We start from the raw sequence: 25,387 nt of genomic DNA, 5'->3' as shown, positions 1-25,387 counted from the left end.
TCACCAAACACACACACACACACACACACACACACACACACACACACACACACACACACACACACACACACACACACACACACACACACACACACACACACACACACACACACACACACACACACACACACACTGAGGCTCCGGACCCACAAGCTGATCTTGATGACAAGAGAGTGCTGGGGTGATTTACACTCTAGAGTTCACTTATCCATGTCACTGTTTGACGCACAAGAGGTCCAATGGGAGAGTTAACGGACAAGGGCGTTTTAAAACACAGCCAGGCACATTCCTCCAGTCAGAGCTCAACGGGTGGGCTGTCCCTGAGAAACACACTCAGGGGACAGACAGTAGTGAGAGGAAGGAGAGCTGACCGAGCCCCCCTTGTACATGTATCCTTTATTCCCCTTCTGGGTTAGACACAGCGCAAACCATGCACCACTACAGCAAACGCAGTAACTTTACCTGGAACGGAACCCTGAAAGAGCTGGGTAACTACTCCTGCTGTGGTAAGCAGGATATGCATCCTTGATACAGTATGCATCCTTGATATGTCTTGAATGTGCTTTTGAAATCCCTCACTTGGCGCAGGTCTCGAATCATTCATTGAGAAGTGGTGAGAGTCAGGGCTTGACTTACACATGCAAAGCTCTCGGTTTATGCAATAATATTGCATGCATATCCTTTTTGTTAACACTGTACAGTGTTACCTTATTTTTTTATGTCAGAGACATGATTATTTTTAGTATCAGTGCAAACATGGATCCCAGCATAGATTAGAATTTCACAATGTTATCTTGCGTGCTACTTTTTTAGAGGCTGTGATTCTAATTCATGCATGAGTTCAGTTTTATTACTCGGCATCCCATTGCCTCTCCCCCTTCTGTCTCCACAATGAAAAACCACCACTGGTCTTGCAAAAATATATTTACCTTACTGATATCTAGCCTAGTAGTTTCAATGAACATCTCGTCAATTAGAGTTGATTACCTAATTACTATTGTGTGTTGAAGTTAAAATACAAAAATGCTTCCTTCTTTCTGCCACATTACAAATGCTTCATCTGAATAATGGTGGTGCAGGCAGGCAGGATGATACAGGATCCTCCAAGCTAATACCAAGATATGTCCAATGCAGCAAAGTTGTGCTTCAACATCCTTTCTGTTACCTATAGGAACAGATATATACATTGCAGTATATATACGGTATGGTGTCGGCTATTAGGCCTACTTGGAAATATTTATTGTAACACCTTCTACTTGATTAACTGGGTGGAACCCAATAGGATAGCACAACAGCAGTATCATGGTGTGTTGCTATTAGGAGATACACTTGGGACTGTATACAGAATCTCCGTTTTGCTCGCTTCGGTGTACTGGATATGTATAGAAATGTATGTCATCTTGTCCGGTGTCTTTACAGGCCCATGCATTAAGGAGGCTTCTGTGAACTCATTTCACCGAGAACTCAGTTTTTAGATGCACCTGAGTAGCAAGCTGACAATGTCAAGCATTGCTATACAAATGCCCTTACTTCTCCTTTCCACCCAGTCATTTCTATGGCGCTATCCCTTTCATTATCAGATAATGTTATATTCGATGGTTATATCTGTTTCAATATTGTATGTTGTAAAGTCACAAATAGGTTATACTAGGTTATACGGTATGAGTCAAGTATATTAAAACAGTGTTTAGGAGCAGTTGAACATATTGTGTGGGGATCAAGAGAGAGAAAGATATCAGCAGAGAGAGAGGCGACTCAGCAGAGAAAGTGAGAAAGAGAGAGAGAGGGTGGGGGAGAGAGAGAGAGAGAGAGAGAGATGCCAAGAACTACATGTCCCACAGGTGAAGGTCATAACTCCTAGACCATGTATGTGTGTGGATTAGGGAGGGAATTTAGTTCTGTTGTGACAGGCAGTCACCTTGCTTAATTCGCTAGGCTGTAGGGATGAGAGCTATATAAAATGGTAGCAAGTTGTGCGTGTGTGTGTGTCTGTCAGTAAAACACCTTGAACTTAACACTGAATCTTCAACAACAGATCTTCATTTCATATTAGAAATACATCAATTGCATCTAGCCTTGACAGCAGACATGTTTTGAGATTTTAATTATCTCAGCAATTCAGTTTTAAATTCACATTCATTTTGGTGTTTTGCTTGAAGCTGCTACTACAAAAACCATATGAGAAGGGGAAAAATTGGTTTGATACCTTCTAGGTACGTATCTTTTCATGATTAGAGCATAGCACTGGTAGAGTGGTAATTTTAGCTCTGACTGAGTAGTGAGTCATTTGAATACATGACTGTTGTTCTTGTGCCACAGAGGGATTTAGGTAGCTTTAGTGTAAAAGCCAAAAGACAGTATGTGTCACCAACGCTGACCACCAGTGCTGGGGTAATTCAACTCCAGGGTGAAATTGTTTCTTATTAATAGCAACTTATTCACAGAGCCATAGTTATCCCTCTGTGTCGTTCTGAGAGGAATCTGTTTGATGAAAGATGCCTTCAGTCTCATCATCCTATCCCACTGCGAACGAGCCATTTGAGTCCTGGTTTACCCTGTGATGTGCTAATTAGCTAGGATTTAGGTTACCTCTAATTCATGCACCTTAACTGGACAAAGATGTCGCTCTGTTGTGGCTCTGCAGATTAGCAATGTGATAGCGCTTCTTTGCAACTGTGGACTAATAGGACTAATAGCCCTGGCTCGTGCTTCTGTGAGGAAAGATTTGTCTCCACAGACTGGAGGTGGTTTCTAATTTTCCTCTGAAGTTTAACATCAAATTTACCGTCTTCATCCTCCTTGATTTATTTTCAACAACGGACTAGTCACCTAAGGAAACAATGCTTTAAAGGGGCAAATTACTTTCTTGCTTCTGAAATATTAGTAAGGTTATCTTGGGGTGTTGATATTCTCTGATATTGGACCTGTCAGAGAGCCAGTGAAACTTAATGAAGGCTCGCATAATGCCACGGCATTCGTCCTCAGCTTTGTTTTATGACATACTAGGTTTCAATCTCCCACCTAAATATAGCTGCTGGAGCCAAAACAAGAAATGACCATCTGGTCACCTTGTCATCAGTTGACATTTTGACCTGAGGAACTGGATGTTTAACCCCTATTTTATAGTCATCCAATACTAAATATACAGGACATCGTTCAGCAATTTCTGAAGCAGTAAGCAGTCATTTGACGTTTACAGCCACAACCCCCCGCGCAAATTCTTACAAGATCTCAGCCACAGGTTGTAGGTTAGATTTAGGAGTGGACATCCTTTATGATTTGACACCTGTCTTTTTAGGGGTCTATTTTAACAAATCAAATTCTATGCACTGGCGGTAGTGCTATAGGTTTGTGGGTCTACTATTTTCACAACCAGAATTATGGCCGCAGTAGCTGGTGATAGCACGAAAGTGCTGGGTTTTGATGAAAAAACAATTTGAAAGTGTGTTGACCCCTCACTGGCCAATCAGAGTGTGCACCCTGGCTAAATATGTAGTTGCTTCAAGTTGTGTATTTATGGTCTTTTATGTATCACATTATCATCAACTCCAATTCAAATGTTACTCTGTTATAGCCTAGTTTGTTAAATAGCCTACAGTACCAAAATACCAAAATGTAAGCCTATCCTATATTTGTTAAATATGTTAAACTTGTTTTTGAACTCTAATTACATGGCTTCAATATATTGTTAACATAGCATTTGCACTGATATAGGCCTAGGCCTACTGTAAAATGTGTTATGTCTGAGCCATGGACAAGCCAAACATTGTCAATAAGCAAGATTAAATTCACTATTGATAAGGCCTAAAAAGATTCTAATAAAATAAACTTGTTTTAAATAGGCTATGTCTAAATACAGTTACAGGCACCATAATTGCTCCCTGTGGGCATATCATATTAGGCCTAAGACAACGTAGACTATGGAGGGTTTTACGCACATCCAAACATTCCACAGGAGCTGGAAAAATATCCAATATAATGAGAAAGGGGAATGTCCACTCACCATTACTGCTCCTAAATATATATAGCTATAGCCTACCATAGCCGTTGACATGGCCACTAGTGACTTTGCCACGTAAAAGGTGAACAAACAAACAGGCAAATATAGCCTACAAGTGGATTCAGCACCGTGGGCAGCCATCGGAATTCCTGTGATTTGACAGTTAGGTCCAACAGAGGTAAGTGGAAGATTCCTTTTTGAAAAAGTGATAAACGAAAAACAATAAGCAATCTTTAAAACAATTAAATGTTCCTTAGCAGGCTTCCTACAGTTACTGACACCTTTTATGCAATGGGTATTGTACATAATGAGTCCAAATGTTTCACAGAAGCTGGACAAAAATACTGTTCAATAGAAATAAAAAGGGGAATGAGTGGTTTGCTGCTTGTAATATTTTAATAATACATTGGCAATGTACACAAGGCTACTTCTACTAATACCATAACCAACTGCGATACAGCTAAGACCAGCTTTTGGACGGTCTTAAATATATATTTGTGCACATTGAAATTGGCATATTGGTGCAGGTCTTTAAGGAATTGCAAACAAAATTGCAAACTATCGGCGTTTGACACTTGCGCCTCCTTACCGCCACCCGAAAATAGAGCCCTTAGTGTGTTATGTCCATCGTTAAGAAACATTAGTGTGATTTAAGTCTTAGCTGGTATTGTAGAGTGTATACCGATGATGGTTGAAATGGGACATTTGGATGTAATGGCCACCAAGATGTGTTTCACAGCAAAAAGAGAGTAGCAAAGGAGATGGTGTAACCTTTCAGACCGTAACTTTTCAGATGACGAGACAACCTACACACCGGAAGGCAATGAGGGCAGAGGGACTATCTGAACGCTAGCATCCTAAAACGCTAACTACGACTATTACATGGCTCAAAATTATGCTAAATATTAGGCTTCATACTTTAGCTGGACAACATTATTTTATTGTGAGGCATGAATAAAGCTTTATAGGGACAACTTGGCTCTACAGTCTATTACATGTTTGAATTTTACAGCTCATCAGGGCCGTTTCTATACATAATCAACATAAGCGGTTGCTTAGGGCCCCACGGCCACTAGGCCAGATTTGAACGGCAATTTTCCTCATATTTTGTCAATCACTGCCATTCAGTCACTCAATTGATAGCTAAGTTAGCTAGCCAGCTATTTAAACCTTGTAATTGTTACAAGTTTTAGAAAGCTGGCTAGACTAACTTACCTCATGGCTAAATTACTTACTGGGCACTCAAGGCACATGCCAAGTGGCCCTGACCTCCAGGGGCCCCCATTAATTGATATCATATGAAGATGGCATAAGTCATTGCAAAATGTGTAGAAATGCAGGGAATTAGCCTTAAAACTGAAAAATCTTCCATCCATCCAATGGCAAAATGTGTAGAACTGCAGGGAATTAGCCTTAAAACTGAAAAATCTTCCATCCATCCAATGGCAAAATGTGTAGAACTGCAGGGAATTAGCCTTAAAACTGAAAAATCTTCCATCCATCCAATGGCAAAATGTGTAGAACTGCAGGGAATTAGCCTTAAAACTGAAAAATCTTCCATCCATCCAATGGCAAAATGTGTAGAACTGCAGGGAATTAGCCTTAAAACTGAAAAATCTTCCATCCATCCAATGGCAAAATGTGTAGAACTGCAGGGAATTAGCCTTAAAACTGAAAAATCTTCCATCCATCCAATGGCAAAATGTGTAGAACTGCAGGGAATTAGCCTTAAAACTGAAAAATCTTCCATCCATCCAATGGCAAAATGTGTAGAACTGCAGGGAATTAGCCTTAAAACTGAAAAATCTTCCATCCATCCAATGGCAAAATGTGTAGAACTGCAGGGAATTAGCCTTAAAACTGAAAAATCTTCCATCCATCCAATGGCAAACTGTGTAGAACTGCAGGGAATTAGCCTTAAAACTGAAAAATCTTCCATTTATCCAATGGTAAAATGTGTAGAACTGCAAGAAATGTGCTCACTTTTCTCTCACCCCCCCACCCCCCATTTTTTGTTTTTTGAATCGCAGAAAATGTGCTTTAAAACAGCAACATTTTCTCTACGCCCCATGGAAAAATGTGTAGATTTGCAGGACATTTACTTAAAAGCTGTACATTTTTCTCTCTGCTGCCAATTGCAGGTCCACTAAAACGTTTTGCCCACAAGGTGGGGGGGCCCCCAACCAAATCTTGCTTAGGGCCCCCAAAACGTCTATGCAACTCATGTAACCATTATATTGTATTGCCTGCATATACAGTACTTGATGACTGTATTCGATGTCCTTTAGTGTAAGGGGGATAAAGACGAATTTCATTCGCACATTTCACAGGCCAAACTGTAATCGGAGCACATCTTGATGTCTACATATAAAGTTCTCATGTTTTGTTGAAATGTTAGGGTCATCCATTTGGTGCATGACCACAAATTGGCTTCCCACTGTAGCAAAGAAAACTAATAATAATTGTCAGACTATAATATTTAATCTTAACACAACAAATCCTTTTGCACCTGTGTCAGTAACCGATAGAGCACTGGGGCAAAGGTACACTTTTTCCTCTCTTTCATAAACTACTATTCTGTTAGATAGTCTCCTACGCTGAATATTTTTTATTTTTTCAAACGTCTGAAGACTTGATGGCTAAATTATGCCCTTAGATTTAGAAGGCGTAAGAACACACTTCATGGATAAGAGCACACCACTTATTTACTGTACGTCCAATACCACTATCACAGCAGATTATCTTTTCGTTGAATCCCCCTGTTATCTCATGTCTATTTTTAATGTAATTGTCTCCCTTCGAATATCAGATGTAATTTGGCAAAGAATAGCTTCATTTCAATCTGCTTCCTCACTTTAATTATACAGTATGTTACCCCATAGGCTACACTGTGCAGCCTTCTCGTTACAGCCCCCCTCACGTTCATTGTCGGCTCATACAAGTTCATTGTAGATTTGGCCTCCTTGGTCCCCTTGACGGGAGAAAAAGTGTACCTGGTCCGTACTCTGAATGCTGCGGTGTAATAAGGTTATATCTGGTCCTAGCAGCTGGCTGCTCTCCTCTCTGGTTCCATCTCGGGCCAGTTTCATCTCCCTGCCAGCCTGGCCTGTGTTGTCAGGAAGAGGGTCAGGGTGAAACATGGTTGACTTCTCAACCCAACTCCATTCTGACGCCACCAACACGTACAGGAGGCCTATACATCAAGCACATATAGGCTATACACTTAAAACACCTGCACACACACACACACACACCTGCACACACACACACACACACACACACACACACACACACACACACACACACACACACACACACACACACACACACACACACACACACACACACACACACACACACACACACACACACACACACACGCACACACACATGCAAAACACCCTCTCTTTCTCTTGCTCTCTCCCACTCTCCCTCAGATCGACACATTCTGGAGCCGGTCTTTCTCTGGCTCATTTGGCGTTAGGCAGTGGCTCATTTATTTTCCATCTGTTTGCTTTCATTAAGTTATTTCTGATTTATTGCTGCATTTGCAAGTCAATGGCTAGCAAGGTTACGTCCCTGCACCTTTCACTATACAGCAGAAAGGAATATGAACTCTCTATTGCATGATTTGCTGTTGTGTTAACCGTTTATGTTTAAAAAAAGCTTACAGCTAGATAATTTTTCAAAAAATGTTATTTGGTTATTGAATATGCTATATTAAGATGAATGGATTCTATTTACAGTATAGGAAGTGTTTTATGTACAGTAGAGTTGTATCCAGACTGTATTGCCTGTGGGATCATAGCACTTTGACTAGACAACAACAGAGGAGAGAGAAAGTCTAAATACAGGGTGTTTCTTTTGGGGGGGGGGGGTTGAAATCAAGCCATGTGTCCTGTCCTTCAGCCAAACCCCTTGTGGTCTGTGGAGCCTTGGCTCTCCGCTGGTTCCCTTTGCCACCTTAATCCTCACTGTCACCCACCTGCCTTACTGCCAACTCTTTAGCCCATGAACTTCACAGTGCCCTTTGCATCCCCGTTAAATTCACAGTGGTAATCCCAAACTGACATCATTCAACCCATTCTGTTCTTCCCAAGGATTCCCCTCTGTCCGAGTTTGTCTGCTGAGCACCCTGCTACAGGTCCAACAGGCAGTTGGGATTGGTCTCTGAAGACCGTCAACACATGGACATGGCTTAGCATAGCGGAGAGAGTATTTTAGGTGTGTGAATAATGATCTCTGTCCCCTCAGCAGCAGGTCAACAGCATGTTGGATTTAGGGCGCTATCTTTGGTTGGATAGTTGAATGGTTCAAAAGAAGAAGGGGGGTGTTGTGGGGTATCCGTTGTCTTTGGGACGAGTGTAAAAGGGGGTTAATGCAGGAAGTGGTGGGGGAGCTGTATACCCAACCCAGCCGACCCCAGCAAGATCAGGCATGTCTCTGTATAGTCTGCAGGGAAGTCAATTCCCAACCATGGAATTACTTATCCTCACTAGGCTCAGTCAACTGTATTTTCACTAAACTTAATCGTATTAACACAGTCATTTGCCCTGTCTGTTTTATCAGAGCAAAATGCCTTTTACAGATAGTTTTATAATCTGTATAACTTTTATCAGCTCGGTAATGAGCCAGTCAGATTGACTATGACTTCATCAAATGTTAAATTGAAACTCTCTTACGATGACAGAAATACTCATACTTATTTAAGTGTCCAAATTGTGATGGCTTGTAAAATCTGTGTTGTTAACAATATAATCGCTGTAGTCCTGCAAACATTATTCCACAGATATTGCTATTAGCGCCCACTTTGAACAGAGCTCTCTGACAGGTGGTCCCTTAAAGTACACAATGTTTATTTTGGTGTACACACATGAACACACTTACAAAACAAATACATCCCAAGTTAGCCATGTTGGATAATGGTACACACTTTTTTTTGTAACAAAGTTGGTATAATCTGTACACAACACTTCTATAGCATTACCAGTTTATTACCCCCATGATTTGATTAAGCAAGGAAAGGTATACCCCCCTCTAGTGTTTAGATTGGGCTGTGTGCACCATATGCAATTTATATACTGAACAAAAATATAAACTCAACATGTAAAGTGTTGGTCCCATGTTTCATGAGCTGAAGTAAACAATCCCAGAAATGTTCCACACGCACAAAAAGCTTATTTCTCTCAAATGTTGTGCACAAATTTGTTTACATCCCTGATCGTGAGCATTTCTCCTTTGCCAAGTTAATCCATCCACCTGACAGCTGTGGCAAATCAATAAGCTGATTAAACAGCATGATCATTACACAGGTGCACCTTGTGCCGGGGACAATAAAAGGCCATGGTATGGGTTATGGTATGGGCAGGCATAAGCTATGGACAACGAACACAATTGCATTTTATCGATACCGTGACGAGATTCTGATGCCCATTGTCGTGCCATTCACCCACCGCAATCGCCTAATGTTTAAGCATGATAATGCATGGTCTCATATCGCAAGGATCTGTACACAATTCCTGGAAGCTGAAAATGTCCCAGACATGTCACCCATTGAGCATGTTTGGGATGCTCTGGATCAACACGTACAACAGCGTGTTCCAGTTCCAATATCCAACCAATATCCAACAACTTCGCACAGCCATTGAAGAGGAGTGGGACACCATTCCAGAGGCCACAATCAACAACCTGATCAACTCTATGTGAACTCTGTGAAAGAGACTTGACTGGTTTTCTGATCTATGCCTCTACTTTTTTTAGGTATCTGTGACCAACAGATGCATATCTGTTTTCCCAGACATGTGAAACCATTAGATTAGGGCCTAATTAATTGATTTCAATTGACTGATATCGTTATATGAACTGTTATTCAGTAACATCTTTGATATTGTTGCATGTTGCATTTATTTTTTTGTTCCGTGTACATTAGGGACCATATGGACAAGCCATACAAGCATTCCAAGCCCCCCACTGTGAAACTATGCAAAGTGTTCCCAAGACATGACATGTCTTTTAAATGGAAAATGGATATGAAAAGTTATACGCCTCCTGAAATACTATAAATACTACCTGTCCACAGTTTGATAATTTACATAATTTACATAAATTCGTATTCGTTTCCTAAGTTAAGCAGATAAAGTTCTGTATATATTATAGAAAAAAACGTAAACCCAAGAAGAGAAACTCTTCAGGACATTATCATAAGGCTTGACATGCTAACAACAGGTTTTTAGACTCTGATTTATTCTATTGATATCTAATGCCAATACAAAAAAGTAGCCCACCAAATTCAAAGTGGTCCATCAAAGACTATTAAACATTGACCATAATGACTGACATTATTGGTTCGAGTCTAATTTTAGCTCAATAACAAGCAACCTCTAAGGAAATGTACCCACTTATGAACAGCTGAAATCCATATGGCGTTATAGAACATCTTAGCCATTCGTCACTCATCTTTGGTGAGGATGGGTAAGCTAAGCCTCCCCGTTTTATCAGCCAGCGTCATACACATCCTCTAGCCTTGAGTTGGATCTCGGCCACCGCTATCAGAGTACACACCACCTTGTTTCCCTAGACGTCGGTCTGTCTGGATGATGTCTTCTAGGAGATCATGACTGTGCTGTGTACTGTAGTGGTTGTTACAGTAGCTCTGAAAAATCCTCAAGTCTGGACGTAGAGGTTGACCTTTAATGTTACAGTGGTCATAGAAAAACTATTCTAAAGCCAGTTAAACAACTGAGATAAAAGCAGTTGATTTAACAGTTGGTTCTTTGTGTGATTCCTATTTAGATTTGTCCATATTCATAAATGAATGTAAGAAAATTGTTAGTGAAAATACTACTCATGTTACAGAGCAAGCTTCATATGACACCAATACTTACTTTGTAGCACCTACAGTACATATGAAACATTATGAAGTCTTGAATGAAGCCTGGGTAATGCCAAAATATCAGACATATTCTAACTTCAATGAATTATTTCCCAATTATGATTTTAGATACACATGTCAAGTATATGTCAGCAATCCTTCCTCCACAGGACCATTCTATGGATTAAATCATGGTCCTTTTTAGTCCTGGTTTCGTGAAGAATCATCCTATGGGTTGTTAGATGCTCAAAGAATCAAAGGCCTTATACTCAATAAAGGCTAAATACTATGCTCTAAGACCTCTCTCAACACTCAATATGATGTGAAAACCGGGGCACTGAAAGGTGGAGAGAGAGTGGAGATGGTGACATGACAGTACGTTTGAAAGTTTACGTGCCGCTCGTTGTGTCACATTTCATAATTTACAGTCAGGGCTGGCTCTAAGATGATAAATCCTTGTGGGCAGTCAGACATTTTTTGTCTGTTTCAAGCTTGGTTACTGCAACATGACATTTTGGGTGGGCAATGCCCAACCCTGAACCCCCTAGAACCGGCCTTGTTTACGGTTCTGTTCTGTTCTGGTTGTGTTTGTGTCCTAGGACTGGTGAGTGGGTTTCCCTAAACTAACAGCAGATCAGTATTATCCTCAGTATTGCATATATTCCTTCAGAGCGAACACCATGTTCCATTCATCCGTTAGTGCCAGAAAGTTCCTCTTGACATACCCTGCTGTCATCGCTCATAATTTACAGCCTCTCCTGTCCATCCTTTCTCTAATCCACATGGTAAAAATAGCTCAGCTCATACATACTCATTCTGTTCTCCATAGCCATACACTGATGGGGTTTTGAGGAGGAATAGGACCCATTACAGTGTTGTCATATGATTTGATGAAACACCATCGTTATATGACATTTTAATGAGCTCTATAAAGATGATCCAGGGCTTGGGGAGGATGGCCAATGTCATAGGGAAAGAATTCTCTTCCTGTGGGCCTTTAAAGGGAGTTTTTTTAGAAGAAGGCGGTGTGTACAATTTGAGGTGATGATTTCTCTGTCAGCCCACCAACTGCGCTTGAGTTTGCCTTATTGGCTCCATTGTCGCTCCCCTCCCCTCGTTCTACCCAGACACTGCCCTCTTCACAAGGGCATGAGCCAAAGACGTGTCAATCCACTGTAAACGTAAGGGAAACCTAAAGAAGAAGAGTATCAGTTTTCAAAAGCAAGGACACTTCACCTTTGTATGATCTGTCTCATGAGAACGTGTCCAGCTTGGGCTTTCGTAACAGTATCTTCACTGAGGGCCCTGCTGGCCCACTTGTGGAACAGCATTTAGCACTGAATGTGTTGCTTGCAACATTTCTTAAAGCAGAAAGTTCTCAGTCTATTTCTGTATGTCACTGTATGTGTCCCTTTAACATTGACATAAATGATCATGGGAAAATATACATACTGTACTGTATGCGTCACGCACATTTCTGTTAAAGAGTTAGGTATGCAGAGACCTTGCATTATGTGGATAATCATAAATAGGTTGACACCAGCAGATCAAATTTGAATCAGGTAAAATTAATCTAACACAGCAATGGAAAACAATATTGAGGAATAATTTTCCTTCATTGTTGATTTCCCTTACCTAACAACTATCTCCAATTTAAGCAAATGATTTGTTTAATAAACTATCTGCTACTGTAATGTGTCCTTGTTGTTTGCTGTGGTTAGCTCGACCACTCTATTCCCATGACGCCATTCACACGACATAATATTTCCCAAACACAAATAATCCTACGCCAATCACACTTTGCCTGTGGAAGATTTTAAATGACACTATTCATGTGAGACATTTAGCCCCTGTACGTGTGAATAGACTAGGCATTAAAAGCAGTTAAATACCGTGTGGCGTTTGTATTTCCTATGAAACCTCAATGTGTTGGTTGTGTGCTGTTTTTTAAATAGTTGTTACCACTGGATGTGTGTGACCTATTGTTCATTAGTGTTGCAAAATGGAAAACAAAACTGAAGCTTTTACCATAGGTTCAAAGGGAAAGGGTAGGTGTAATGTCTTTCATGTTCTCATTGTGTCATTATTGTTCGCTTCAATAGAGCCCCACAGTGGAGTTGTCATAATACCCATAAAACCTAGCGGTCAAACAGGGAAATAAATCTCTCTCGGACAAAGTGACTTTTATCAATATATTCAGCTCATTGACTCTCAGATTTAAAAATACTAATTTGCATCAAAGTAGACATCATGAAAAACTACAATCCCTGCAAGCTCATGCACGTCATCTCTATCTGACAACTTTGCTAACAGGAATTGGGTCAATTTAAAACTTGCACAGGTCAGTTTACAGAATGGTCCATTTAATGAAATGTAGCTAATTTATACATTACTACATTTAGCTAACATTAGATAGTCAATTCAGAGATTCTTACCTTTGCCTCGATTCAGCAGTCTTGTCCAGATCATCATGGCATTCGTAGTTCTTTCTGATAGCCACATTAACAGCTAATTAGCATTTCGTTTTTTGCGGTGTCAATACAGCCGAATATGTTGATAAAAGTCACCTTGTACGAGAGAGATTTGCATGGTTATCAAATCATCATGCCTACACGAAACACAGCCTTTATTTGAAGTTTTTCTAAAATCCCTTATGGGAAATGTTTATGGTGGAAAAACGATTGGAACCATTTCCCTGTTAGACCGCCAGGTTTTATGGGTATTATGACTCTGTGATACTCTATAGTTATTAACCAACACCCTGAAAGTTTTTAAATGCATCTGATGAAACACTAACTACTAACATGGATGATAGTTTCCCATTTGTCCGGTCAAGCTCCCCCCTCCAGCCACCACAGACACCCCCCTCCACCCAAACATAATAACGACACACACACTCCTCTCTCTAGCCCCTGTGTGTTTTCCTAAACTAGGGCGGCCTCCTGTGGAATGCAGGGCTCCGTTTAATCCCTGAGTCTTGTCAGGCCCTTTTTATAGGAAACTCATCTCAACGTCCAGCAACAAATGGAGCACAGGGATTTATCCGTGGAGATAGAGTTTCAGCCTGCAGCTGAGCACCCTTCTCTCACAGCTCCACTAGGCTTCCTTGTTAAGTTAAGCCACAAGGAGACTGTGTATCGCTGCTGCTAGTCTCCTTGGCTGGGTCTGTGTGTGTGTGTGAGGTGGGCTTGATTCTAGCCTGATCTTCCTTTCTGTTTCCCCTGTGTACCTTCAGAGCGAGTACGGGCCAGCATGGCAGCCCCCGGCAGCTCCAGCGGACTAGAGGTTCTCCTGTCTACTCTGCAGGTAGGAACAAACTGGTTCTGGGACTGTGTATGTGTGTGCCTGTCACGGTGTGTGACTGTGTCTCTGTTTGCCCACGGTCGCTGACATGGCAGTCTAAAGTGGAACGCTCCAAATAAAGTGGGCAGGGGATCTGCTGACGGACGGGAAAGGGACGCTAGGCTAGCAACAGGCACTTTCTCCGTAGAGCTGAAAGAGGAAGATAAATGGAGAGCTTGGGACTATAAGGTTCTATCTGCATTTTTGTCAAAATGTAGTTATTGACATAGCCTTGTTCTGTTCAATGTTCTCTAACTACTGTATATAGTACTCTTCATGTTATTAAGTTCAAAAGAATACTAAATACAAATCACTGATACCATTCAAACCACTGAGGGTTCGGACCATTAAGGCCAATTATCTATCTCAGAATCCTATTTTTGCAGATAGAACCTTATAGTTCCAACGTCTCAGAATGGGGATCATAAGCATCAACACCCAGAAAATATTACCTGGAAACATGTTCACAACTTTCACTTGCCAAACAGCTACTGTTCCTACAAATTATCACAGGGCATAGTTCACTCTAGTATTACAGCTAATAATGTAGCTTACTGTGTAGCTTCTATAAATGTAAGTTTCAATTTAGGTTGTGTTCAAATAATTTTTATGAGATGGTAAACATATTGCCATTTAAATGTTAGTATATTGTATAGTAGTAGTATTTTAGTGTACTGTTAGTCAGTGTTGAGAATACTGTAATTTATACACTCCTAACTGAATTAAATAAATGGTGAAAAATATTTTCCAATATTGGTTTGTGCCCACTTTATTTAAAGTAGCTAAACTAGTTCATAAATCTGTTTGTGTAGTTTACATGACATTAACTTGTGTATGAAAAAGCTTGTGAAGTGAAATGCATGACCAGCTGTATGAAGGCCGGCAGAAGGCTGGCGGGCAGATGTCAGTGGGGATAGCTAGCTATACTGTAGCTGTTCTGGTGGGAGAGGAGCAGAGGATTACAATATAGAACGGATGGTGTGTGAGATATTATCTACAGCCCAGTGAATGCAGCTGATCCCTCAGTACTGCGGTTGTCAGGATCCACATTTAAAACCAGTTTCATAATGTTATGTTGTTGGTGCTGTTGATGCATTTGGTTCTGTTGAACCACAGTTGTCAAGCATGTTGGTAGACTATTCGTTTTTTTCACAAGTTTGTAAGTAATTACATTTTCGATTATGTCAAAGCTGTTATATGTTTTGGCCTTCATGGTTGTCGTGTATTTGCAATAAAAAAGTATGAAATTAGAAAATAGTATGAAAATAGAATTGCATTTATAACAAACTGAATTTCAAATGTAAACAACACATAAACAACATAAATATAAACAACTTTGTATTCTTATATAAAAATGGACAACTTTGTATTTTTTTAAATATAATTTTTTTTACCATGCTTGTTGGTAGAAACAGTATTTGAATTTTGTCCTGGGAGGGCATAGGCCCACCCACTGGGGAGCCAGGCCCAGCCAATCAGAATGAGTTTTTCCCTTCAAAAGGGCTTTATTACATACAGAAATACTCAGTTTCATCAGCTGGCAACAGCACTGGTGGACATTCCTGCAGTCAGCATGCGAATTGCACGCTCCCTCAAAACCTGAGACATCTGTGGCATTGTGTTGTGTGACAAAACTTCACATTTTTGAGTTGCCTTTTATTGTCCCCAGCACAAGGTGCACCTGTGTAATGATCATGCTGCTTAATCAGCTTCTTGATATGCCACACCTGTAAGGTGGATGGATTATCTTGGCAAAGGAGAAATTCTCACTAACAGGGATGTAAACAAATTTGTGCACAAAATATGAGAGAAATAAGCTTTTTGTGTGTACGGTATGAAACATTTCTGGGATATTTTATTTCAGCTCATGAAACATGGGACCAACACTTTACATGTTGTGTTTATATTCTTGTTCAGTAATAGTATCAAGGATCAAGGTAAGACCCAGATGCAGACTGTCAAAGTAGCACTGTTTATTGTAGCAAACAGGGGCAGACAAAGACAGGTCAAGGCAGGCAGGGGACGAAAATCCAGGGTAGGGCAAACGTACATGAAGGCAGGCGGACTCAGGGTCAGGGACAGGCAGGGTTCAGTAATCCAGAGGTGGAGCAAAGGTACAGGATGGCAGGCAGGCTCAGGGTCAGGCAGAGGGTCAGGACATGCAAAGGTCAAAACCGGGAGGAACAGCAAAGAAAGGCTGGGAAACAATAGGACCTGACAGGAAAATGCTGGTAAGCTTGAACGAACAAGAGAAACTGGCAACAAACAGACAGAGAACACAGGTATAAATACACAGGGGATAAAAGGGAAGATGGGCAACACCTGGAGGGGGGTGGAGACAAGCACAAGGACAGGTGAAACACTGCATCTCAATGCTAAAGTTGTCACTACAGACCCTTGTTTAATTCCAGTCTGAATCACAACCGGTGGTGATCGGGAGTCCCATAGGGTGGCTCAGTGTTGTCTGGGTTAGGGTTTGGCCAGGGTAGGCCATCATTGTAAATAAATCAAATCAAATCAATAATAAGAATTTGTTCTTAACTGACTTACCTAGTTAAATAAAGGTAAAACAAATGATTTTCTGATCTGATGTGATAGAGACATGGAGAGTAACAGTATGCCAATGTCAGTAGTTCTTAATGAAACCAATGGCCACCAACCATCAATTCTAATGTCTTCTGAAGTGCATGTGACAGAAAGACATGGCTCTGCACAGCTACACCTTATGTCAGCTCAGCTGTAATAGATCACCTCTGTTGGGTGTTGGGTCCTGTCTCTTATTCCCTCTGTGACAACACCTGTCATAGAGTATGCACACAGAAAGGCCAACAGAGAATCTATCTTCTGCACTGTTAAATGTCAAGGTCATTGTAGTAGTTTCCCTAGATCATTTCATATGTTCTGTTATTGTTTTCCCTTGTAGTTTTTCAGAAATGCTGTACTCACAGAGTGTTTATTTTCTGAGTATTTTACTTACGTTATTTGTTTTCATTTCTTTCGGGTTCTGTACTTTTAAAGATGTGCGTAAATACTGTACAATCCTTCAATAATGTCTCCCTTTGCATATCTCTCTCCCAGTGGTTTATTGGAGAACCAGCGTTTCAGCCTTCTTTACGGTTCTTAGATTTTTCCAGTTTACTGTGTGGTCCGTCAGTCTGCACCTCGTCAACTATTAAGCTTTGAGTCCGCAGATTCTACCTTATCTACCCTTTCCATATCTAAAATCATCCCAATCAAATAATAATACTGCCACCTGTCTAACAAAGTTAGCCCTTTTCAGCACATTCGGTACAGGCCGATGTTTTCCCTGCTTGTTATCATACAGGAATTCTCTCAGCTATAAATGTCAAAGTCCGGGCCTGGATCGTGTAGGTGATCCATTCGCACCTAATCACCATGTCTGTTTAGGTGCTGTCTGTCTACAGAGATACCAAATAGCACCTTATTCCCTATGTAGTGCACTACCAGGGCCCATAGTAGTGCACTATATAATGAAAGGGTAAGATTTGGGACTTCTCTCTGGGGATTAGTGCCCCCCGTACAGAAAGGCTGTCATCTGCTGCTGCTTTTAAACACAGCACCACAGCCCCTGCTGGGCCTGGAGCATTCGGTTTCCTGCACCTGGGCTTGCTGCAGTATTTGGGACCCATGCTGTGTTGTTGTGACCTAAGTTATCTCACCACCTAATTCATCCTCAAAATTAGACGTCCGAGTCAAAGCTCCCCAGCTGGGTCTTGGGAAATGCATTTGCGTTGCCAGTTGAGAGCATGGTCACATAGTTAAATATAACAACAATGCCAATGACAGTTCTCTCGTTCAAGTTGCCACTCTACAGCCAACACTACAGAAAACAACAGGATGAATCCAGGGTTCAGCAGCCTGGCTGAGGTTTTGACATAGTGTTGATCTCTTCTCCCCACAGAATGCAGGGGACATTGAGAGCACCCTCAATATCCTCAATGTGCTGGATGAGCTGCTTTCAGCTGGTGAGTCTCTGTTGTTGATTCAGATTCATAGTAATTCCATGCAGATAAAATGCTACGGTACGTCTACTCCGCCTAGAGAGCTACAGTCTACTACCCTTCTTTGGTTTAGTCGTCTGTGTGTGTGTGTGTGTGTGTGTGTGTGTGTGTGTGTGTGTGTGTGTGTGTGTGTGTGTGTGTGTGTGTGTGTGTGTGTGTGTGTGTGTGTGTGTGTGTGTGTGTGTGTGTGTGTGTGGTGTGTGTGTGTGTGTGTGTTTGTCTGTGTGTGTGTGTGTGTGTGTGTGTGTGTGTGTGTGTGTGTGTGTGTGTGTGTGTGTGTGTGTGTGTGTGTGTGTGTGTGTTCCAGGCACAGACAGACGGATCACCTACATGATCTCGAAGGGGGGTAGCGAGGCTCTCCTAAGCGCCCTGGTGACCACAGCCAGGACCTTCTCCCCCAACTTCACCATCCTCCTCCCCCTGCTGCACCTCCTGGCCAAGGTCGGACACAGAGGTGAGGCTCCAACTGACAGATCGGAGTGGAAATATAGTTTACAAGAACGTGAAGTGATACAATATTTGGAGATATCATAAAGTGTGTCATTATTTAGCGCTTGTCATGAAAGTCCATGGCTATTTGTCTCTGTTATACTGCATGTTGTCGTAAGAGGTTGTCAAACGGTCTGTAGATCTCAACCTTTCAACACAGTGGGTAGCTTGATGATTTTCTTAGTTACCATCTTAGAATGTCAACAGGAAGTGAGTCCACATCAAATAATGGAGATATCATGGCTTTCTCCTCCTTGGCCGAGGTGTCCGTCAGCTTTTAATAGAAAGGCCGACAGTTCCATCTGACTGTTATCCGTGTTATCCATTATGTGACAAAGCTTCACTGACATGGATGCATACCTTCATATCTTCACAAGTGGCATGTGGGCCACTTGTATGAGTAGGATAAGCTTTCTCCATTCATATACATTGCAATGTTTATTGTCACCCAAGCTAATGAAGGATTTATGGTAACCGGTATCAGCAGCATCAACTGGTTTCTAAAAACCCATTTTGGTCTCAAGCTATTTTGACAAGAATGAGAAGCAATGGTCAATTTATATGGTGCTATGCAATATAACTGATCAATGTGATTGTATTACTACTTGAATTAGATCCCACAACTCTTTACTTTCACATCTGTTTCATGATGTTATTGCTAAACAGCGCATCTAGTTGTATTGGTCTCATCTGCATTCCAGTAAAAGCAAAGCTTTGCCCTGTACTTCAGGGCCCGATGAGCCTTTTCTCTCTTCTCTACAGAACATAGTACAGTCAGTCATCTAATGGGTGCCTTTGACTGGACTCTTCACATTTAACGGGTGTCCTCCGATCACTAAAATGCCAGCTTTGAATACTGATGCCATATCCAATAAAGCCAGTGACGCGTTTGAACGTTGGTCTAAGTGGTTTTCCCACTGTAATCGCTGTAATATTGTATCATAAACTAGGATTTGTGTGCCTGGTTAAGCATTGTTGTGTGTCAGTGATTAGTAGAAAATCATACCAGATCTATTCCACTCCACAAACCGTCAGGCAATTCACACGTGTAAAAGCAGTGAGAAATCATTCAAGCAGATAGACAATCTAATAGCATATTTGGATTGCATATCATTCAGTAAAAATATTGTCCTCATGCGCCCAAGCAGCTTTTATTCATGAATTCATTTCATTATGGTGATTCTCAATGAGAAGTGTTTTCTTGTTTTTTTTAAGTGGCGGATAAAATAAGCAAACCACATAGGCCTGCAACTGTTTTAATTATACTAATCAAATCTTTATCTTCATTTCATCTGTTGTTCTACCTCATAGAATGTTTAATTTTCTCTGAAAAATAACTGTGCAAACATTTGCCCTGGTGTAAACAGTGTCAGTGGGTGGTCAGTTATCATTAGATCTGGGGGTTACTGATTGCTGTCTGTGGTGTTATGTGTGTCTCGATCAGACCGTCGTATTGGGATGAAGGCAGAGAAGGCGGAGGCTGTGCTGCCAACTCTGACTCTGCTGAAACAGAATGTAAAGCACACCAGGAGGAGGGCAGCCTGCCTTTGGGTCCTCCAGGTTTTCTGCTCCTCTGGTAGGTCAATAACCCAGTAAAGCTTCAATCACACTTCACTGCTTTGTCTGTTTTGTGATTTACTCTCAATGTCAACAGTATCCAGAATTAATACAAATATCTCTATGGGACTCTGTGAGTTCAGGGAGTATGGAGGAGATCTACATTCTGAAGAGGCGCCACACATTTGACTTGAGTGCAGATGTGCTGGTGCCCTTCATTTAGGATAGTAATTACGATTTAATGAAACCATACTGTATCTAAATATTGACCAGTGAAATGATTAAACAACATGGTCACAAGGTCTGATAATTTTTATGATGACTGTAAACTGTCAGTGAGTCGCTTATACAGTCGCTGGTGAAAGTTCAGACTCTCCACAATCTTCCAATTTTGCTGCCTTAAAATGAAATTATGAAAGGGATTCAATTAGATTTTTCCCCCTATCGATCTTCCCAGCCTAATCCAAAGTGAAAGAAAAATTATAGGACATTTTCCAAATTACTACAATATACAGAGGAGGATGTATTGATTCTGTGTGTCTTCACACCCCAGTGTTAACATTTGGTGGGAGCACCTTTGGCAGCCATTATAGCTGTGAGTCATTTTGAATTGGACTCTTGTTAGAATTGGACTCTTGTTAGAATTGGACTCTTAAGGCAACACATGTCTTTTTATTTCATCAAAATTGCTCAAGCTCAGTACATTTTGTTGGGAAGTTCATGATGGATATGTATTTTTTAAGTATTATGGTGGCAGCATCATGTTACGGGTATGCTTGTCATTGGCAGGGACTGGGGAGCTTGTCACGATCTAAATAAATATGGAAGGAGCAAAGCCCAGGAAAAGATAAAGGAAAACCAGCCTCAGTCTTCTGAAACCCTGGGATGGAGTTGTATTTTTCAGCAAGACAATTACACAAATGTCCATGCCAAAGACACACCAGAATGGCTTTCCAAGAGGTGTTGAGCTTTCCTGAGTGGTCTCATCTCAGTCCTGACTTAAATTTGCTTGAAAATCAGAGACAAGGTTTGCTGCCCATCGCTGATTCCCAACCAAATGTACAGAGCTTGAGCAATTTTACAAAACAATGGACATATGTTGCCCTAAGAGTCTCACTCAGGAGAGGCTGTAGTGTCTTCCTAGTACTGCTAAAGGGCATAGGCCTACAGAATGAATCCCAGCTGTAATGGCTGCCAAAGGTGCTACCACCAAGTATTAACTCTGGGCTGTGAAAACATGCATCCTCATTTTGTATTTTTTTATCATTTGGAAACATCATATAATGTTTCTTTCAGTTTGAAAATGTGGACTGGGTTGTGTAGATTGATAGGAAAAAACAAAACCATTTAATCTATTTTTTGATAACATTTTAAGGCAGCAAATGTGAACACCCCCTCGGCAAAAACTGGTTGAATTAACGTTGTTGGTAGATTCTGCAAGGGGTGTGTAGACAATGTGATTATGTTGAACCAGCTTGTAACCTAAATCCAATGGCGTGGTGACATTTTTGGTTGATTTCACTTTGAATTCACATTTGTCGACAACCAAATGTAAATCCAAACTGGACGATGAACTGACATCTGTGCCCAGTGGGAAGATTCTGCAAGGGGTGTGTAGACTTTCAATAGGCGCTGTAAATAGAAAAGTTTTGTCAGTAAGCAAACCTAAATTATGTGGTGGAAGTTAGAATTTTGGTTGAAGTTGAAGTCTCTTGAAATTCCCATGAAGCCAGTAGATTTCCACTCTGGACTCGTAAGGATTGGACAGGGAGAAACGTCATCAATTAGCACTAGCCATTGAATGCAATTATCAATGGCATTTCTATATCTTTCAGTCACCACTGCTACGCTGCTGGGACAAAACCGAGGCCTGGACGTTATATTCAGACTGATACCCCTTCACACTACGAGGCACAAACGCACCGTCAAGTGAGTATCGTATATCATGTCCACCTGTCATTGGCTGTGCCAGAGACATGCCACAGCTACAGCCAGAGCTCTACAGTATACCCACCGTTGCATTCTTTAAGCACTACACATATCACGGACGGATCAGATCGCACTGAAAATGAGACTAACCAAGTGCTGGGTGAATCAAATACTGCCTCTATATGATTTATAGCCCAAGATTTAAACATAAGTTCTGCTGAAGTGCTGTAAATTGTTCTCTGTGGTTAGGCAATATTTAACAATCTTAGTGTCCTTATCAATAGGCTTTGGCCTAATAAATGATTGTCGCACGAGAGGTGTAATGTTTATTGAAGATTTGCTGAAGGTAAAAGTTTATTAATAATATCATGAATTTGGCATTCTATTTATAGGGCTAATGGTAACTACTTCTAATCTTCCAAAGATCCAATCAACCATGGATGAATGACAGTAAATCAGATGTCAACGTAGCTTTCATAAATCCAACTTCATTCCAAATGTACTTTCACATGTAGATTGTTTAAGAAAAGTTATAGGAAGTACTTTAAATGATTCAATTTTATTTAGGTAGTATTTGAAAAATTGTATGGAAGCTAATCAATGTCTAAATGTGCTGACATGATAGCTCAGCTGAATCGAGCGCAGTTTGTTTCCAAAGCTGAGCATGGTACTTGCTTCAGGTCCTTAGAAAACTATGCAGTTATTTGTTTTTTTAATGTATTATGTCTTAAATTGTTAGCCCAGAAAATCTCAAGTGTTATTACATACAGCGATGTCAACTTACCATCATTACGACCAGGAATACGTTTTTCCTGAAGTGGATCCTTTGTTCGGACCTCCACCCTGGACATGCGATCTTATTCCAGATCCCAATCCAAAACAATGCGGTCGCTGCAGGAGACCTACTGGTCAGACTCAGAAGGCGAGCACACCATCCACCGATTCATAGCATATTACTGTCCAATCTCTAGATAACAAGATGCACGAAATTAGGGCACGAGTTGCCTTCCAGAGAGACATCAGAGATTGTAACATTCTCTGTTTCACGGAAACATGGCTCACTCTGTATATGTTGTCAGTACAGTCGGTACAGCCACCCGGTTTCTTCACAGATCGCATCGTCAGAAACAAACATCTCTCTGGTAAGAAGAAGGGAGGGGGAGTATGCCTTATGATTAACGACTCATGGTGTAATCACAACAACATACTGGAACTCAAGTCCTTTTGTTCACGCAACCTAGAATTCCTTACAATCAAATGCTGACCGCATTATCTTCCAAGAGAATTCTCTTTGATTATAGTCACAGCTGTGTATATCCCCCCCAAGCAGACCCCTCGTCGGCCCTGAAAGAACTTCACTATACTCTATGTAAACTGGAAACCATACATCCTGAGGCTGCATTATTGTAGCTGGGGATTTTAACAAAGCTAACCTAAGAACCATACTTCCTAAATTCTATCAGCATATCGAATGCGGGAGAAGGGCTGGTAGCTTTCTGGATCATTGCTACTCGAACTTCCGCGATGCATACAAAGCCCTCCCCCGCCCTGACTTCGGCAAATCTGACCATGACTGATTTTGTTGCTCCCAGCCTATAGACAGAAACTAAAACAGGAAACTCCCGTGCTCAGGTCAATACAACGCTGGTCTGACCAATCGGATTCCATGCTTCAAGATTTCTTCCGGATAGCCTAAGACACTAACATTGACGTATACGCTGACTTGGTGAGCGAGTTTATTAGCGAGTGCATCGGAGATGTCGTACCCTCTGTGACCATTAACCTGTCTAGGATCAGCGTGCCGCTAGCGGCACACCCCCCCCCCCCCCACTGAAAAACCAGTGCCGCGAAATTCAAAATGTTTTTTTTTTTTAAATATTTAACTTTCACACATTAAAGTCCAATACAGCTAATGAAAGACACAGATCTTGTGAATCCAGTCAACATGTCCGATTTTTAAAATGTTTTACAGGGAAGACACAATATGTAAAGATGTACATCTATTACCTAAAAACACATTAGCATAATCCACCATCTTTTATTTGTCCACCAACACCAGTAGCCATCACCAATTCGGCTAAACTAAGATATTTATAGCCCCTAACCAACAAAAAAACTCATTAGATGACAGTCTGATAACATATTTATGGTATGGGATAGGTTTTGTTAGAAAAAAGTGCATATTTCAGGTAGATGGCATAGGTTACAATTGCACCCACCGTCACAAATGGACTAGAAAAACTACATTGAGCAACGTGTTTACCTACTTACTAATCATCAAACATTTCGTAAAAATACACAGCATACACGAATCGAAAGACACAGATCCTGTGAATACAGACAATATTTCAGATTTTCTAAGTGTCTTACAGCGAAAACACAATAAATCGTTATATTAGCATAGCACATAGCACATAGCAGCCCAGCATTGATTCTAGCCAAAGTGGGCGATAACGTCAACATCGCCAAAAATATATTACTTTTTTCACTAACCTTCTCAGAATTCTTCAGATGACACTCCTGTAACATCATATTACACAATCCATATAGAGTTTGATCGAAAATGTTTATATTTAGCCACCAAAATCATGGTTAGACAATGTGAAATGTAGCTCAGCTGGTCAGAAAATGTCCTTGCGCCACTTAGACAGTGATCTACTCTTATACATAAATACTCATAAACGTGACTAAAAAATATAGGGTGGACAGGGATTGATAGACAACTTAATTCTTAATACAATTGCGGAATTACATTTTTTAATTTATCCTTACTTTTCAATACAGTTTGCGCCAAGCGAAGCTACGTCAAAAAACATGGCGTCCTAAGCCACTAAAATGTTTCGACAGAAACACGATTTATCATAATAAAAATGTCCTACTTTGAGCTGTTCTTCCATCAGTATCTTGGGCAAAGGATCCTTTCTTGGGAGTAATCGTCTTTTGGTGGAAAGCTGTCCTCTTGCCATGTGGAAATGCCAACTGCGTTCGGGATGAACTGAAAGCGTGCCCAGCTATTCACAGCGTTAAAGAAATAAATGTCCCAAAATCGCACTAAACGGATATAAATTGCTATAAAACGCTTTAAATTAACTACCTTATGATGTTTTTAACTCCCATAACGAGTAGAAACATGACCCGAGTAATATTACTCCCTCCACTAACGCTTGGAACAGGTGC

At 40.9% G+C, this 25,387-nt stretch overlaps 1 protein-coding gene across 1 annotated transcript in view; it reads left to right on the top strand.

Annotated features, from left to right (window-relative positions):
- The first annotated feature begins 376 nt into the window (after nt 1-376).
- The window catches only part of LOC129862629 (cytosolic carboxypeptidase 4), a 155,808-nt gene continuing 130,797 nt past the window's right edge, over nt 377-25,387 (top strand). The window contains exons 1-6 of the mRNA XM_055934473.1: nt 377-506; nt 14,107-14,177; nt 18,136-18,199; nt 18,543-18,689; nt 20,169-20,300; nt 22,117-22,210. Of these exons, the coding sequence (XP_055790448.1) occupies nt 431-506; nt 14,107-14,177; nt 18,136-18,199; nt 18,543-18,689; nt 20,169-20,300; nt 22,117-22,210 (584 nt within the window). The 5' untranslated portion in view covers nt 377-430. The remainder of the gene's footprint in view (nt 507-14,106; nt 14,178-18,135; nt 18,200-18,542; nt 18,690-20,168; nt 20,301-22,116; nt 22,211-25,387) is intronic.

The sequence above is a fragment of the Salvelinus fontinalis genome, chromosome 9 (genome assembly GCF_029448725.1).
Source record: "Salvelinus fontinalis isolate EN_2023a chromosome 9, ASM2944872v1, whole genome shotgun sequence".
NCBI classification, from domain to species: Eukaryota; Metazoa; Chordata; class Actinopteri; order Salmoniformes; family Salmonidae; genus Salvelinus; species Salvelinus fontinalis.
This window is presented reverse-complemented; position numbering and strand designations above follow the sequence as displayed.